Here is an 18,234-nt window from a genome sequence, read left to right as displayed (position 1 = left end):
TGTGACAATGCCAAAGTGAAAGGACCAAATTCCTGGAGCAATGTGCAAATAAGCAGGATAGAGAGCTCACCTGTCAAAGGTGGCCTTGACTGGCATGTCAGTTCTTCCTCCGTAGAAATAGAAGACATGAGAGTACATGCAGGTTCAGATGAATTAGTGCTATATATGCTAGGGTAGGAACTTTTCTTCTGCTTCCTTCTATTCTCCTCCCCTCCCCCCCCCACCAAATTAAGTAGATACAAGAGAAGAAGGAGGAGACAAAAGTTTACAAAAAAACAAAACAGTCATTTAGAAGAGTAAATAGTCCACCAACTGAGAAGGTCAAAAATAATCCTCTAGATGAAAGAATAAGTGAATAGACCAAGGAAGGAGAATATGATTTCTGACCATCATTAAGGGCTCATTTCAGTTTTATGGTGACATGATATTTTAAAATTCAAATTTTAGCTGCATAGTTATAGGCACAGTCTCAGGTGGCTTTAAGCTAAAGTTGTAGCTTAACCAGAGAAGTCCAACAAAGCTGGAGAACAAAGTGTACAAATATTTAATTGGAATAATTCACCATTAATTTTAATTTCATAAGGAAAAAAATAGTCTGTGCTGAAGATCTCTGTTATTTGTACATGAGATGCAAAACAATGGAGTAAATAAGTTGTGTATCACTGAAATGTTGGTTTCAGACTTTGTAGAATTCATTTGGGATCCCTTGTCAACTTCGCAGACAAGAAGCTTAATAACACACTGCAGAGAGATTATTGAAGAACATTCTGCCTATGAAAATGAAGTTAATAAAAGCAAACAGGTAATGATATCTGGGGACTTGGGGTATAGCTCAGTGGTAGGGTTCAATCAAGGCTCTGGGGTCAGTCCTTAGCACTGCAAAAAACAGTAAATGAATAAAATAATTTTTATATAAGCATTGCTATTTTGTGGAGATATTTTCTAGAACATCATCCTAGAACACTGTTGTTCTTAAAACATTCAGGATGCCTGAGAAATGGACTAAGATGAAATTGAATTTTGCTGTAGGGACCAATGGCTCACGCCTGTAATCCTAGCTTCTCAGGAGGGTGAAACCTGAGGATTGCTATTTGAAGACAGCCCAGGCAAGAAAGTTTGTGAGACTCTTTATCTCCAATTAACCCACCAGAAAACTGGAAGTCGCGCTGTGGTAGAGCACAGCCTTGAGCAAAAAATCCCAGGGACAGTGCCCACGCTGAGTTCAAGCCCTGACCCCCCCCCCCCCCCAAAAAAAAAAAAAATTGCTTGGCTTTTGATGCTATAATTATTGGTAGACGGCCACTTGAATATGATTATGTCTTGAGTAAGAGATTAATAAGAGACATAAGACTTCATTCAGTTCAATGTGCTGGTTTGCATTGTACATTTATGAATAGTTTGGTTGGGATAAGGTGACAGCTTAAGTTTGTGCTACATATACTCTCAGCAACTTAAGTAATTGCATAAAATGTGCCATTTTTCTTTTTCAAATATGGATTTTTTTTTAAGAATAGGCACAGTATCTTATAGTAGAAATATTTCTCATACAGGACAAATATTTAAACAGTCATTGTGTTTTCCCCCGGTAAGGGTGTTAGGAACCAGTTCCTTTGTAGGAGATTTTCATCCAGCCTTCTTTTACAAAGTTAGAATCCTAATGAGCATGTGTAAGTCCTGAGTTTTCCAATTACAATCATATCATTATATATTTACATTCATGTCACTGCAGACTTCAAAAACTTGAGCTAATATTTAAATTTCATGAATGTATATAGTATAAGTGCTTTAAATTCCCTGATTGAATATTGTGGTCTAATTTTTTACATATAAACAAAATGAATTAACCACTCTGGGTAAAAGGATATGGTGAAACAAACTGCACCTGCCTGTACCAAGAGGAGATGAGAAAATAAATTTGTTTGGATTTTACATTTATGAGCAATTTGTTGCTCATAATTGTAGGCTTAATTGTAGGCTTCTACAAATCAATAAGGAAAAGGCAAAAGCTAACACACACAAAACACAACCCATAAACATACAGAAACAGCTTAACATTCTTTACAAAAGAGCCAAATATGAGAACAGGGAATTAAGAAATAAAAAACAATGAGAATCTGACTTTATAGCCACAGAATAACAAAAGTTAAAAACAAAAATACAAGTTTTAATAAGAAAGTAGGGGAGGGGCTGGGAAAGTGGCTTGGTGGTAGAGTGCTTGCCTTGCATGCATGAGGCCCTGGGTTCAATTCCTCAGCACCACATAAGCAGAAAAAGCCAGAAGTGACACTGTGGCTCAAGTGGTAGAGTGCTAGCCTTGAGCTGAAGAGCTGAAGGACAGCTCCCAGGCCCAGAGTTCAGGCCCCACGACTGGCAAAAAAAAAAAAAAAGAAAGTAGGGGTGACAGGGTTTCTTAGTGAAAATACAAATAGGATACCACTATTTTGGAAAGCAGTATGCTATTTTTGTACAAAGTAGAACATATGGTTATAAGCTATATTCATCAATTTCATTCTTATGTATATACCCATTGGAAATATATTACTATGTTTACTGAAAGACTTATGTAAGAATTTTTACACATCATTACCTATAATAGACTCATAACTGAAATCGATGTGTCCCATTAGAAGTATTCATGCAACAAATTGTAATAGAAAGTGAAAATAATGCAACTACAAACATCTACAACAACCGGGATGAATGCTTTTGTTATACCCAATTGATAATTATTTCAATGGCTAACAATGAGATGTACAAGTCGTTATGTCGAAAAACGAACTTTACAACTTTGGTCGAGGGAGGGAGAGTATGGGAAAGAATGGGAAGGGGAAACAAAGGAGGAGGCAACAATGCTTGGTAAGAAATGTACTCGTTATCTTGCCCATGTAATTGTAACCCCTCTGTACAGTATTTTCACAATAAAAAAAAATTGTAGATTTTGGTAAATATATTTCCAACCATATTCTTGCTGTTATCACGTTCTTAAATAGGACTTACTTAAATCCATTATTTCAAGAATGAAGAAGACAATAGAAGATGATGTTTTTATTCCTTTATATCCAAAGAGGTAAGAGTTGTTCATTTATAGATATCTTGAAATAGCTTACCATATAAGACAGATTTGTTGAGAATGCAATGTAAAACTATACTATTTTCAAAATATGGTGCACATACTCTACTAATGTGCAACTTAATATATCAATAAATATTTTTCAGTTGTCTGCTATATCCCACGGTTGGCACTTGGACATTGTATGATTTTGGTTTGGGTTTTTTGTTAGTTTTTTTTTTTTTTTTTTTTTTTTTTGGTTTGTTTGTTTTTTATATATAGCCTACGAATGTGAGAGGTGGCATAAAGTAGTGAAGACACAGGTTGTAGAACCAGGATCTACCATTACTAGTCTTTGGCCTTGGCTCTTTCCATGTACTGATATCCTTATCTGAAAGGGGGTAAAGTTGATGGCTAATGCACAGTACTTTAGAAAGATGAAGAGGGTGCTCAGAACACAGTAGTGCCTTTACAGGAAACATAACATAAGCCTAGAACACCGGTAGGCCAGCAACTGCAACTGAATTTTCCCTTCTTCCACTGAAACAAGTGGGATTTGATACATGCATAGACCCTTGCCAAGAAAGCTTCAGTCATAGTAATGATTTGTGAGCATTACCAGTCAGCTATCCAGTGATGGTGGGAAAAGGAATCTCAGTGCTTTTTAGTTTATTTTGAGCCAAGAAGGTATGTCTGCAGATAAGAATTATACCCTGTAAGGTTTGTTTTAGAATGTTTTAATTAAGCAGTACGTTCTCATATATGCATTTTTTGTTAATTTATATGTAAAATAGAAAATTTTATTCATTTCTACCCTGATCTCTGTCCACTCAGATTTTATATATATGTAAATATATATACATGTAAAAATAATCAACTGTAAATAATTTTCATAATCTTTCCATACTTCCTTGATACTAATAGTAAATGTGTACTGTAACTCCCTCCTTTGTACAAAAAAGGCTATTGTAAACAATAGAACTTTATACCTTTTTTTCATGTAGTTCATTTTTTAGATCATTTCATATCATCATAGTTTCCTTCGTTCATTCTTTAGCTTTTCATGTGGTTATCCTATGCCTGATGGGCAGCTGTACAGTGATGCTGTAAACCATCTGACTGACATACTGTATGTACACATAAGCATCTCAGTAGGATGCATTCTCAGAAATGGGGTTGTTGAGACAGTGTTGATATATTTGTAATCTTTAATTGAGGTGTTACCAGAGTACCCCAGTTTGTATTCCATAGATTTACTTTGCTTTTTTTTAAAGTATGTTTTTGAAATTAGCTTTGAAATGTCCTTTATATTTTGTCTTTTTTTCTTTCCTTTAAATTAGTGCTGTAGAAAACAAAATGTCACCACATTCAAAGTTCCAAGACAGACAGTTCTGGTCAGCTCTAAAGGTGAGAAAAAAAAACCTGCAAAAATAAACACTAAAATTTCTTTTAAAAATTTCCTGGGAGACAGTAGGCATCGCCCATATTTATATATGGGAGATGTTTTAAGCTTTGCAGACCGTACAGTGTCTATCAAATCATTCTACTCTACCACTGATTTAAAACAAAAAAAGCAGACTGTGTTAACAAATGAAGGGCTATGTTTCAGGAAAACTTTGCTCATGGATTCGGAAATTTGTATATCACACAGTTAAAACAATGTTAAAAATATTCTCATTTTTAGAAATGCCATGTAAGAAATGGACCATTCTTGTCTTATAGGCCCTACGGAAATAGGCAGCAGGCTAAAATTAACTCCTAGCAATAACTGGCTAGCCCTTGATCTAAACAATAAATTTATTGCTAATTCAGTGGCAGAAGGAATGGTAAGGAAGAAATGACAGATTTAAAAGATGTTTCAGATGAAGCATTTTCCATACTCCACAACTAATTAGTTATACATGAGCAACATGGGATCATAGCTTAGTTCCTGACTGGCAGCTTACGGTCTTCTTTGGGGACACTGTAGAAGATATCGGAAGAAGAAAAGTCCTGTAATGGAAATCTCTTTTAGACATAGTAAATTGAATAGAACTGTGAAGATGGACCAAAAATGGAAATACCAAGGTTTAGGAAGCAGCTATGTATGAGTCCCAATTTCAGGAGCCATGCAGATCTGAGCTGGGCATTTTAGAGTTAACTGCATGTGGTTAGTATTGGAGCTTTGACCGTGAATAACAGGTTCTGAGGAGGAGGCCAAACAAGAGAGGACAGAAGGCAGGGTGGGGCAAATGGAGTCTTCAGAGAAACCTTAGAAAGGCCATGGAGAATGGCCTCAAAGAACTTTTATAGTGATTGCTAAGAATAAAGGTGAAGTTGTTAAATAGCCACCAAAAGAATTAGGAGACACACCGAAAATAGCCATTGGTATGACAATTGGAAGGCAGTGTTAATGGAGTGAATGGATGTTGGTCAGAGTTGAAATAGGCAGAGAGTTTCCAAGAGCGAGAATTAATGCCAGTTCAATAGAGCTAATTGTAGGGAGACTTGAAGAGTTTGACCAACTGTTTGTTAGAGACTATTAAGAAGTCATGAAAGTGGTGCTGTGGCTCAAGTGGTAAAGCACTAGCCTTGAGCTGAAATGCAGAGGGACAGCGCCCAGGCCCAGAGTTCAGGCTCTACAACCTGCAAAAAAACCAAACCAAAACAAAAAAAGTCTTAATGGAGAGCCTGTGTATTAATCTCGTGACATTTTATGTTAGCTCTTCCGCAATGTTCTTCTTTGGAATGGACTCCTCCCTGACGACACCTTGCGAGAGCTGGGACTAGAGAAGCTACTTAACCGATACCTTATGATTGCTCTTCTTAATGCTATTCCTGGGCCAGATGTTGTAAAGAAGTGCAGCCAGGTAAGCTGCAGAGGAAATGATTCTAGTTTTATCTGTTTTTAAAAATTTAACTTTCTGAAAGATTATATTTTCTGAACCAGCTAGCTGCTACTTTTGTGGCTTGGATAAATTGATAGCCTTTTTCTTCTAATTAGAATGAGATGGTAACGGATTAAAATAAAGTGAAAAAAAAAATTAGCTGTTAGGTAGGCAGTATTGACTCCAAATCCCAGAATTCCAAGGTTAAGGCAGGAGGATCACAAGTTCCAGGTCAGCTTAAGCTCGGTATGGCAAGACCTTGACTCAAAAAACTGGGAACAAATTAACTATTGAAATGTATCTTGAAACAAAACAAAACTGTGATGCTTATGTAAGAGTAGAAACCCAGAAGATACTCTTCCATATTGAAGAATTCCTGTAGTTTTGAAAGCCAGCCATGATGGCACATGCCTATAATCCCAGCATGCAAGAGGCCGAGGTAGGGATGTCAATCTGCGGCCAACTAAAACTACACAGCAACTTTGAGACCAACTTGGGGTATATAGTGAAAGCATACCTCAAACATCAAAAGATCCAGGTACAAGTGTCTCACACCTGTAATCCTAGCTACTCAAAAGCCAGACTGGACAGAAAAGTTCAAGAGACTCTTGTCTACAACTCACCATCAAAAAGACAATAGTAAGAAGATGGCGACGGGGCAGTAGGGAAACGCCACAGCTCTCTCCAACCAAAAAGAGAGTTCGAGTTCCAACCTTTAATCTCCCCAAGAGACCGACAACAACAAAAAGACGAACACTCAGAGAAAAACCAGAGGTGGAAAATAACAAAAAAAGAAAGAGAGGAAAAGAAGAATTTCAGAACAGAGAAGAGCGAAGACCCCTCCCCCAACCTTTACTGGCCGCGCGGCAGTGCGCCAAGCCGCCGGCCAGCCGGCCCGGCAGGGGCTGCCGGAGCCACAGAGACACAGGGGGCTGCTTGCAGATCACCAGGTACCGGATTGCAGAACAGCGGATCGCCAGGAACAGAGAAACCTACCAGCCGGGAGTCTCCAGGAGGATCCCACCCCACCCATCACTCTCCACCGGAGCGGAGAGGCTCCATCCCGCCAAAGCCGCCCGGCACCAGCAGCGCCACAAAGGGACCTGTCGCGATCGCAACGACCCGGCGGGGGGCCGCCCAACCCAGCCCGCAACCACCCCAACTGAACTCGGACTGCAACAACAACTGACGGACTGCAACAACAACTGACGACCTACAGGGTGAGTACCCATCAGGGGACAGGGAATCCATCAAGGGAGACCAGAGCTGGAGGGAATCCCCAGACCCTGACCTAGACTCCCTACCCCAACACCCGGACCACAGGACCCACTAAAACTGGGAACTGTTCGAGAGCCCCACCAGCCGGTGGAGCACACTCTGCTGGCCAGGCCAGAGCAAGAGCGCCCCGGGAAGGGAGCTTAAATGCTCAAGCCAGGAACAGTGCCCCTGGGTCAAGACTACCAACAGTAGAAGAAATTTGAACTGTGTCCTCCAGGCTGCATAACCAAGGTGGTATACACATTAGCACAGGCCTAACGAGCGCGCTCCAGGCTGGGGCCGGAACCAGGCCAGGGGACCGGTGCCTGAACAAAGCAAAAAGGGTCAGAAGTGGGGCTGTGGCTCAAATGGTAGGGTGCCAGCCCTGAGCTGAAGAGCTGAGGGACAGCACCCAAACCTAGAGTTCAAGCCCACAACCAGCCCAAAACAAACAAAAACACATCAGGAGCCCATAGCAGACTCCAGTATTTGGGAGAGTGCATCCAGAGCATCTGATCTTCCCAAGAGCACCCGCAGGAGCAAACACAAGCAGTCTAGGCTGCTCAACCCTTCCAAAGGCGGGAATTGCTACAGCAGAGAGCTGAGAATCCTAAGTGAATAGCAGCTGGAAATAGGCTCCCAACAGAATCCAGATCAGACACAGACTCTCTCTACCAATAGAGAATCAGCAACCAAGCAAAGACAGACACACCAAAACAAGATTGAAGAGCAGTCTCCTGAACCCCCATGCGAAAATCACAGAGAAAAATCACAAGGTTTACCACTACCCAGGACAGCAAGCTCACCTCAAAAGCCAGCAGCCACGCAGGGGAGAGCCCCAGTGGGAGCAAAGCAGGAATGGAAGACAAAAGCTACATCCAAGGGTTGCTGGAGGCAATGACTCAAGAAATAAAGCGAGAAATGGATCAGAAATTGAAAGAGCACAAGGATGAACTATCAAAAGATATACAGGATATCAAACAAAAATTGGATGCAAAAATAGAAGCTGCACAAACCTCAGTAAGAAGTGAGATAAACGCCAAATTAGAGGTAATGCATACTGATATCACCTCATTGAGAGGTGAGATCAGTACTCTGAGAACCAACATTGAATCCATAAAGGGATCCATTTCCATCATGCAAACCACAATAGAAGCCACGGTCAACAGAGTGAATGAAATGGAAGGTAGAGTGTCAGATACAGAAGACAGAATACACCAACTGGACCAAAAAGTGACAGATATGGAAAAATCACTCAAATTAAACCAAAGGGAAATTCAAGAGCAAGCAGATAATGCTAAAAAATTTAACCTTCGCATAATCGGAGTGGACGAAGGTGAGGAATTCCAGAGCAAGGGAATGCAACACCTATTTAACAAGATAGTCAATGAAAATTTTCCCCACCTCAAAAACGACCATCTTAACTACATCACAAAAGCTTATCGAACACCCAACAAGCAAGATCCCAGGAGAAACACTTCTAGGCACATAATAGTAACAATGATGGATCTGAATAATAAGGAAACAATCCTGCATGCAGCAAAAATGAAGAAGGAGCTATACTACAACGGGAAAAAAATTAGAATCACTGCAGATCTCTCCACACAAACAATGAATGCAAGAAAAGCCTGGGAAAGCACCATACGAGCCCTGAGAGCCAATAACTGCCAACCCAGACTGATATACCCGGCAAAGCTAGCATTCACATTCGATGGAGAACTGAAAACTTTTAATAGCAAAGAAAAACTAAATGAATACATAAACATTAAGCCAGCATTACAAAGAATTCTAAGAGGGGGGACACAACCTGAAGAAAGCAACCAGGAACTGGGACCTGCCCCAAACAGGCATTACTCAAAGTCTAACTGAGCAAGCACAGGAGGAAAGGAAAGAAGAAAAACTTAGGAAAACGGAATGGCAGGGACAACAATGCATCTCTCTATACTTTCTCTTAATATAAATGGGCTGAATTCGCCAATTAAAAGAAAACAAACTGAGGACTGGATCAGAAAACAAGACCCATCCATCTGTTGCCTTCAGGAGACCCACCTCTCAGCCAAACATACAAACAAACTCAGAGTGAAGGGGTGGAAAAGGATCTACCAATCAAATTCCCCCAATAAGAAAGCAGGTGTAGCTATCCTGATATCTGACAAAATAAACTTTTCATTAAAATCAGTACAGAAAGACAAGGACGGACATTACATATTAATAAAGGGAACAATCCAAGAGGAGGATATAACCATCATCAACTTATATGCCCCAAATATCGGTGCACCCAGATATGTTAAACAAATGCTCTCAAACTTACAGAATAAAATAGATCCCAATACGATAATACTAGGAGACTTTAACACGCCACTCTCACCAAAGGACAGGTCTACCAACCAGAGGATTGGCAAAGAAGCTACCGAATTAAGTGAGGCCATACTTCAAGCGGAATTAACTGACATCTACCGAGTATTTCACCCTAAAACAACACAGTACACATTCTTCTCAGCAGCTCATGGAACTTTCTCCAAAATAGACCATATCATAGTTCATTCAAGGAACTTAAGCAAATACAAAGGGATCGACATAATCCCCTGTATCCTATCTGACCACAGTGGAATCAAGCTAGCTCTCAATAACAAAGCATACCGCAGAAATTTCTCTAATACATGGAAATTGAACAGCACACTCCTTAACAAGGCCTGGGTAACAGAAGAGATCAGAGAAGAAATAAAGCATTTCCTAGAACTCAATGAAAATGAAAACACCTCACAAAGAAACTTGTGGGACACAGCAAAAGCAGTCCTGAGGGGCAAATTTATTGCCCTCAGTGCCCACATCAAGAGAATGGAGACAGACCAAGTAAATAATCTCATGTTGCAACTAAAACAGCTAGAAAAACAAGAAAAAATGGGACCTAAAGCTACTAGACGAAGCCAGATAACCAAATTGAGAGCAGAGATTAACCAATTAGAAAATCAGAAAACCATAACCAAAATAAACCAAACAAAAAGCTGGTTCTTTGAAAAAATAAACAAAATTGATGGCCCGTTGGCAAGATTAATTAAAAAAAGAAGAGAGGAAACCCATATTAATAGGATTAGGGATGCCACGGGAAACATCACAACACGTACCCAAGATATCCAAACAATTCTAACAGACTACTTTCAAAAGCTATACTCTCTAAAGGAAGAAAATCTGGCGGAAATGGATGCATTTTTAGAGAAATACAAGTTACCCAAACTGAGCAAAGAAGAAGTTAACCAATTAAATAAGCCAATATCCTACAATGAGATACAGGAAGCTATCAAAAGTCTTCCAACAAAAAAAAGCCCAGGACCAGACGGATTCACAGCAGAATTCTATAAGACCTTTAAAGAAGAACTAATACCCATACTCCTCAAGCTCTTCAGAGAAACAGAGAAGGAGGGAGCTATCCCAAACTCATTCTACGAAGCCAATATCACACTCATCCCCAAACCAGGCAAAGACCCAACCAAAAAGGAGAATTACAGGCCAATCTCCTTGATGAACACAGATGCAAAGATCCTTAACAAGATTCTAGCTAACAGAATCCAGAAACACATAAAAAAAATAATACACCATGATCAGGTAGGCTTCATCCCAGAGACACAGGGATGGTTTAACATACGTAAGTCAATAAATGTAATCCAGCATATCAACAGAGCCAAGGTCAAGAATCACATGATTATCGCCACAGATGCAGAAAAGGCCTTTGATAAAATTCAACATTCATTCATGCTAAAAGCTCTGGAGAAAATAGGAATAGAAGGAACATTTCTAAAAACAATAAAAGCCATTTATGACAGACCAATAGCCAATATTATACTTAATGGGGAAAAGCTACAACCAATCCTCCTAAAAACAGGAACAAGGCAAGGATGTCCACTGTCTCCACTCCTCTTCAACATAGTCCTAGAACCCTTAGCCAGGGCAATAAGGCAAGAAAAAGACATTAAAGGGATCCGCATAGGGAAAGAAGAAGTGAAACTATCCCTTTTTGCAGACGACATGATACTATACCTCCACGATCCCAAAAACTCCATCCCCAAACTTTTAGAAATCATAAGTCACTTCGGCAAAATAGCAGGATACAAAATAAACCCACAAAAATCAGTTGCCTTCCTATACACTGATAACGCACAGGAAGAGAGGGAAATAAAGGGAGCAACCCCATTCACAATAACCTCCCAAAAAATAAAATATTTAGGAATTAACCTAACCAAAGATGTAAAAGAACTATTTAATGAGAACTATAAAAAGTTAAAGAAAGAAATTGCAGAAGACACTAGGAAATGGAAAGACCTCCCATGCTCCTGGATAGGCCGACTTAATATAGTAAAGATGGTGATACTTCCAAAATTAATATACAAATTCAATGCAATTCCTATTAAAATCCCAATGACGTACATCACTGAAATACAGAAAACAGTCCAAAAATTTATATGGAACAACAAAAGACCTAGAATAGCCAAAACAATTCTAGGGGATAAAGACAATATGGGAGGGCTATCCATGCCGAACTTCAAACTCTACTACAGAGCTATAATCACAAAGACAGCATGGTACTGGCACAAAAACAGACCCGAAGACCAATGGAACAGAATAGAAGATCCAGATATAAATCCACAGGCCTACAGCCAGCTGATATTCGACAAAGGAGCCAAAGACATACAATGGAAGAAACACAGCCTCTTCAACCGCTGGTGCTGGGAAAACTGGGCAGCCACATGCAGAAAACTAAAAGTGGACCCCAGCCTATCACCATGCACCAACATCAACTCAAAATGGATTAAAGACCTTAACATTAAACCTGAATCTCTGAAACTACTGCAGGACAGAGTAGGAGAGACACTTGAACTAATAGGCACAGGAAGGAACTTCCTGAACAGAGTCCCAGGGTCACAACAAGTTGGAGAGAGACTCGACAAATGGGACTACCTTAAAATAAAAAGCTTCTGCACAGCTAAATCTATCGCAACTAAGCTAGAAAGACAACCAACTAATTGGGAAAAAATATTTACCAGCAATATATCAGACAAGGGGTTAACATCCTGTATATACAGGGAACTCAAGAAACTAATCCCTCCCAAACCTAACAAACCAATTACTAAATGGGCAAGGGAACTAAAGAGGGACTTCTCAAATGAAGAAATAAAAATGGCAAAGAAACACATGAGGAAATGTTCATCATCCCTGGTGGTGAAGGAAATGCAAATAAAGACAACCCTGAGATACCACCTTACCCCAGTCAGAATGTCCCACATCCACAAATCAGCCAACGACAAATGCTGGAGGGGATGTGGAGAAAGAGGAACCCTATTACACTGCTGGTGGGAATGTACACTTATACAACCACTTTGGAAAGCAGTCTGGAGGGTCCTTAGAAAGCTAAAGATTGACCTCCCTTACGACCCAGTCATACCACTTCTAGGCATCTACCCTGAACAACAGGAACCAATATACAAGGACACGTGCACCTCCATGTTTATTGCAGCACTGTTCGCAATAGCTAGGATATGGAAACAACCTAGGTGCCCCACCACAGATGAATGGATCCAAAAATTGTGGTATCTATACACAATGGAATATTATGCAGCCATTAGAAATGACAAAATAATGGCATTTGCAGGGAAATGGATGGAGCTAGAAGGAATCATGTTGAGCGAGGTAAGCCAAGAACGAAGAGACAAACGGTACATGGTCTCCCTCATAAGTGGATGCTAAATCCAAAAGGTTAGTGATACGACAAAACTAACAGGACTTAAGAAACAAAGAACTCCCGCTCATCTGGTTGAACCACTACTAAATATCCTCATGCTGCTGATCACAAATATGGTATATAACATGTGAACACTGTTATATATTACAGACTGTGGTAGACAATTTGCTCCAGGGAAGTTAGAATGAACTTGTGACTTTGAAATTATGTAATCATTTAATCACAATCAAAAAAAAAAAAAAAAAAAAGAACCTCGGGGAAGGGAGGGAGGGAGGGGATGGTAGGGGGAAAACAATGGAGGGGGTAACAATGTTCAAGAGGAAGTGTACTCATAACCTCACTCATGTAACTGTGACCCTCTGTATAGTAGCTTTACAATAAAAAAATAAATAAATAAATAAAAAAAAAAAAAGACAATAGTAGCACAGTGGTTCAAATGGTAGAGCACCAGCTTTGAGTGAAAAAGCTAAGGGACAGCACTGAGGCCTTGAGTTCAAGCCTCAGTACTAGCACATATGTGTGCTAGCCCACATACTAGCACATGGTTGTTGATGGCTGGATATATTTTAGTGGTAGAGCATGTGCCTAGCATGCAGAGGCACTGATTTCTATCCCAAGCATAGCAATTAGTCAAGCAATAATTACATTTTAGGTGTAAAAATGTAAAAAATGAAATTATAAAATACACTAAAAAGATAAATGATCATCTGGGAGTAAGGAGTAAATGAAATGGTGTAAAGAAAGCGATCGATTTGATAGAAATTTAAAACCTTAGTGGATCAAACACATAAGCCAAAAAGCTGTGGATACTAATGGTTGTTAACTGGAGTGTTGAGTAGGCTCACTATACTACTGTTTCTCCTGTTGCCAGTCTGAAATTTTCTATAATAAAACACTTTTATAAAGGATATGATTTGCAAAACTAGGAAAGAAGCTGCAATACATGAGAATTAAGATCCACCTTAATTTTTTTTAAAGCTCTTTACAAATCTCAGAAATATACAGTGACCACAACAGGATATATAAACATAGTCTGCGATATGTGGGAAAGATGAGCAGTACTGTGAATCAGAGAAATGCAGAGTAGTACACACATATTTTTTTTGCCAGTTGTGTTAAGAACCATGTTTTTGCTTAGGAAAATATTGTTACCTTTGACAAAGGAATATTTTTCAAAAATTATACTAAAGCCTAAATATAAAATGGGGAGATGAATACTCATCTTGCACAGTCACTGTGAGATGACAGGTAACAAGGGTCAAGAATGTCATTGTTTGGATTAACAGGTAGCAGCCTGCATACCAGAACAGTGGTTGGAGCATTCTGCTACGGGGACACCTATTCCCCAACTAGAAAATTTCAGCCAGTTTTTATCGCTATCTGCACACAAGTTATCTAACAGTGAATTCAGGTAATATTTTATTTTTACTTTCATAAGCACAGTACAAGAATTTCTTTTTTGCAGGTTTTAGAAAGATTTGTACTTTTACTATAGCCAAAAATCTGTCGAGATTTTGTAATGCTGTTACACTTGGAATATCTATTTTATAATAATACCCTGGGCATATTTATTCTGTTAACTCTCTTCCAAACTAAGCACTTAGCACTTACACAGCACAGGAAAATTTGTGGAGTTTAAACTTTAAATTGAAAATCTCTTGTTAGACTTTTTTTAAATTTTATTTTGTCAGTCGTGGGGCTTGAACTCTGGGTCTGGGTGCTGTCCCTCAGCTCTTCAGCTCAAGGCTAGTACACTACCACTTGAGCCACAGCACCACTTCTGGTTTTTTGAGTGGTTTTTATTGGAGATAAGAGTCTCACAGACTTTCCTGCCCAGGCTGGCTTTGAACCATGATCCTCAGATCTCAGCCTCCTGAGTAGCTAGGATTATAGGTGTGAGCCTCCAGCACCCGGCTTTGTTAGACATTTTAAAATGTGGCCTAGTGTTTGTCTAGCATGCCCAAGGCACTGGGTTTGATTGCAAGCACTATTAAAAGACAAAATATGTTAAAATGTGTTTTTGTTTTGTTTTTCAATTTCATTTAATTTCATTTGTAAAGACTCAACAGTTATTGATGTGGTTCTACAGCCTGGTGTTTTACCCAGTGGTAGCCAGTCTCTGCTCTGAATGTCCCTGTTGCTGCTCTGATAAACCACCTGTCCAAAAACTAAAATGAAAGTGGCTGAAGCCGGGCGCTGGTGGCTCATGCCTATAATCCTAGCTACTCAGGAGGCTGAGATCTGAGGATCGCGGTTCAAAGCCAGCCCGGGCAGGAAAGACCGTGAGACTCCTATCTCCAATAAAAACCACCAGAAAACCGGAAGTGGTGCTGTAGCTCAAGTGGTAGAGTGCTCGCCTTGAGCTGAAGAGCTGAGGGACAGCGCCCAGGCCCAGAGTTCAAGCCCCACGACCGACAAAAAAAAAAAGAAAGTGGCTGAGATTTGTAGTATTTCTTTATACCGAGTATAAATACTCCAGTCATTTTCCCATAATGGCTAGGCCTCCCATTTTGGCCTAGCCAACAACCTTATAGCAACTCAGCACTACTGAAACTTCTTTGTTTTCCTGCTTTTCACAGGCATTCACCAGAATGCACTTATTAATAGTCTGTGTTTGAACTTTGTGATTATAGTCACATTACTTAATGACTAGAATACATTCTAAGAAATGTATCACTAGGCAGTTCTGTTATTGGACAAATGATGTAATTACACACAAATCTAGATAGTATAACCTACTGTACTCCTAGGCATGTGTGTGTGTGTGTTGTACTCTGTTGTTCCTAGGGACTTGTTAAATAAAGCATACAAGAATAAATCAAATATAAGGGAAAAGGAGGCATTCAAGAGATGCAGCACCCACAAGACATATGAGGCTGCAGTTGGCAGCTTTACTCTTTTGTAAATGACCAAGCACACTCTAAAATAATGAGTAGAAGTATAGTGTAGTAAATACATGAGCCAGTAACCTAGTCATTTATCAAATATTAGTACTACTATACATAACTGTATTACTGTGCTTTTCATTATTTTATTATTTATTACCTCCAGCAGGTTTCTTTATACCAGCACACCACAAACACATGACTAAGTGCTGTATATCATATGACCGGCATGTCACTAGGCGATAGAAACACTTCAGCAGTTGCCTATTAACTAAAGTATCACTACACATTCCATTACTGTATGTGAAGGAAGTATCTCTTCATTTTATGCTATTTTAGATTATCAGTTTAAGGTAAAACTTCTGCTAGATTATTAAGAATTATTCAGAGTTGATTACTGTGCCTTATTTCCCATACCATTTTTGTAGGGTTTGGGATGCTAAACATACACTCTGCCACTGAGCTTACACCCCAGCCCTGATTACTTTCATTTTTAAAAAGTTTTGTTTGTTTTCCAGGAATGAAGTGAAAGACGTAATTCTCACTCTGGTGAAAATAAAAGCTGTGAATCAAGCAGAATCTATCATAGAAGAGTATCACCTAGACCATCTTACACCTCTAATTAAAGAAGTTTGATTAAACTTTCTAAGAAAGTACTGAAGTTACATCCTTTGCCAACAAAGCTGGCACATCTGTACTCCATAGGATTTGTAAAAGGGTAGAACTCCCTCCCATTCTCCACACTACCTTCCCATGTCCTGAAGAGTGTCCTCTCTGATTCTTCTTTCCCAGTTTAAGAGGGAAATTGGAGAAATGTGGCATGTAGCTCTATTTTGGCTTAGCTAAGCATAAAACTCTCTTAAGTTGTGCTTTTTATTGTAGTTATTTGCAAATATAGAAATGTTAATTAGAATTATTTGTAAAGTGTTAAATGACTTAAGTCATTTTAAAACATTTTACAAGTGATAGTCCAACTGTTCTTCAGGAATCTTTCTACAAATTTGTTATATAATCACAAGCCTCAACAATTTTAACAGGTAATTTTTTTAAAAAAATTACTTATTGCAGATGATTAAAAAGAATCTTAGGTATTTGTTGGGGCTGTTGAGAATGAGCATGTGTTGTGTCCATTTGTAATTCTTCTTGAAATGACTGTTACTTTTTTCTTACAGACTTATGACACCTTTATATTTTCAAAATACTGTTTTTCTCTACTTGGCAATTTTCCTTAATTGCCACTTTTCATACTACGTAAGATGTTTTCTGGTGCCCTAAGTCATTACTATTAGGGAGTTATTACTTTTCTCTCTCTCTCTCTCTCTCTCTCTCTGTGTGTGTGTGTGTGTGTGTGTGTGTGTGTGTGTGTTAAAGAATTGCCACTTTTCATACTACGTAAGATGTTTTCTGGTGCCCTAAGTCATTACTATTAGGGAGTTATTACTTCTGTGTGTGTGTGTGTTAAAGAGGGAACCAGTATTTTAAACACTGAAAACATGTCACTTGGTTTCTGATAAAGTATTTTTATAAGTCTGAGGTAAGATATAAAAATTAAGAAAAAAATTTAAATTGAGTTTTTATAAAATTATTCAACGGAAACCCCAAATGGATACTTTACAAATTGGCTTCCAAAAGGTAACTGGAAAAAAAAACTAACATTATAGGATCTGAATGTGTGGCCTACTTTTCTAGTTACATGAAACTTGTCTTGTTATGTTATCTCTACTGCATTGAAGACCTGTAGTTCATTTAAGGATTTTTTAAAACTTTCTATTAGTCACACAAATTATAAAATCACATGTAAGAAATTCAAACCATTGCTGTTTGCTAGAAAGCATGTTGCACCCCTACACAACTACAAACCCAGCTACAACTGCTGTCTTCATTCTGAGTTTATCTTTTTTGATGTTTTCATTATTTGCAAAAATGTATGTGTTCAGTTTTGTAGTTTTTTTTTTTTTTTTTAATGGCAGAGATGCCAGGCAGAATAAATGGCAGATACTCTGTTGTATATGAAACTTGTAAACGTTTTTTTTTTTTTGGTCTGGTCGTGGGGCCTGAACTCTGGGCCTGGGCACTGTCCCTCAGCTCTTCAGCCCAAGGCTAGCACTCTACCACTTGAGCCACAGCACCACTTCTGGCTTTTTTCTTTTTTGCTTATGTGGTGCTGAGGAATCGAACCCAGGGCCTCAGGCATGCAAGGCAAGTGCTCTACCACTGAGCCACCTTCCCAGCCTGAAACTTGTAAACTCTTTTACTATTAAAATACTATCTTCTGACTTGAATTTTTAATTAGTAAATGTTCTATTCTTAACCTAGGATTTTTTTCTATGGCCTCCGGAGTCCTGGGATTACAGGCATGCACCATATATTTAGATACTATTAAAGGCTCTATTTTGAAACATGATGGTAGACGTTTCAATGTTCATTACAGATCAAGTCATA

At 39.0% G+C, this 18,234-nt stretch overlaps 1 protein-coding gene and 1 long non-coding RNA gene across 4 annotated transcripts in view; one reads left to right on the top strand and one right to left on the bottom strand.

Moving 5' to 3' along the window:
* Positions 1-16,660, top strand: part of Gcfc2 (GC-rich sequence DNA-binding factor 2) — a 37,079-nt gene extending 20,419 nt beyond the window's left edge. Inside the window, exons 12-17 of one of the 3 annotated variants that reach the window (XM_042699734.1) lie at positions 681-802; positions 2,991-3,067; positions 4,390-4,456; positions 5,752-5,898; positions 14,194-14,318; positions 16,311-16,660. In XM_042699734.1, the coding sequence (XP_042555668.1) occupies positions 681-802; positions 2,991-3,067; positions 4,390-4,456; positions 5,752-5,898; positions 14,194-14,318; positions 16,311-16,428 (656 nt within the window). In that variant the 3' untranslated portion in view covers positions 16,429-16,660. Of the gene's footprint in view, positions 1-680; positions 803-2,990; positions 3,068-4,389; positions 4,457-5,751; positions 5,899-14,193; positions 14,319-16,310 lie in introns of those variants that run through there. The other 2 variants (XM_042699735.1, XM_042699736.1) reach the window with 2 other exon arrangements.
* LOC122125168 lies at positions 7,331-16,362 on the bottom strand. The gene is made up of 3 exons (XR_006150731.1): positions 16,278-16,362; positions 11,873-11,877; positions 7,331-7,341 (listed from the first exon to the last, which is right to left on the bottom strand). It is a non-coding gene; the product is annotated as an uncharacterized LOC122125168 (long non-coding RNA).
* Positions 16,661-18,234: the final 1,574 nt, after the last annotated feature.

The sequence above is a fragment of the Dipodomys spectabilis genome, unplaced genomic scaffold (genome assembly GCF_019054845.1).
Source record: "Dipodomys spectabilis isolate Male_0828 unplaced genomic scaffold, ASM1905484v1 ptg000262l, whole genome shotgun sequence".
Taxonomy (NCBI): Eukaryota; Metazoa; Chordata; class Mammalia; order Rodentia; family Heteromyidae; genus Dipodomys; species Dipodomys spectabilis.
The sequence above is the reverse complement of the archived record's forward strand: the minus strand, read 5'-3'. Positions and strand labels throughout refer to the sequence as shown.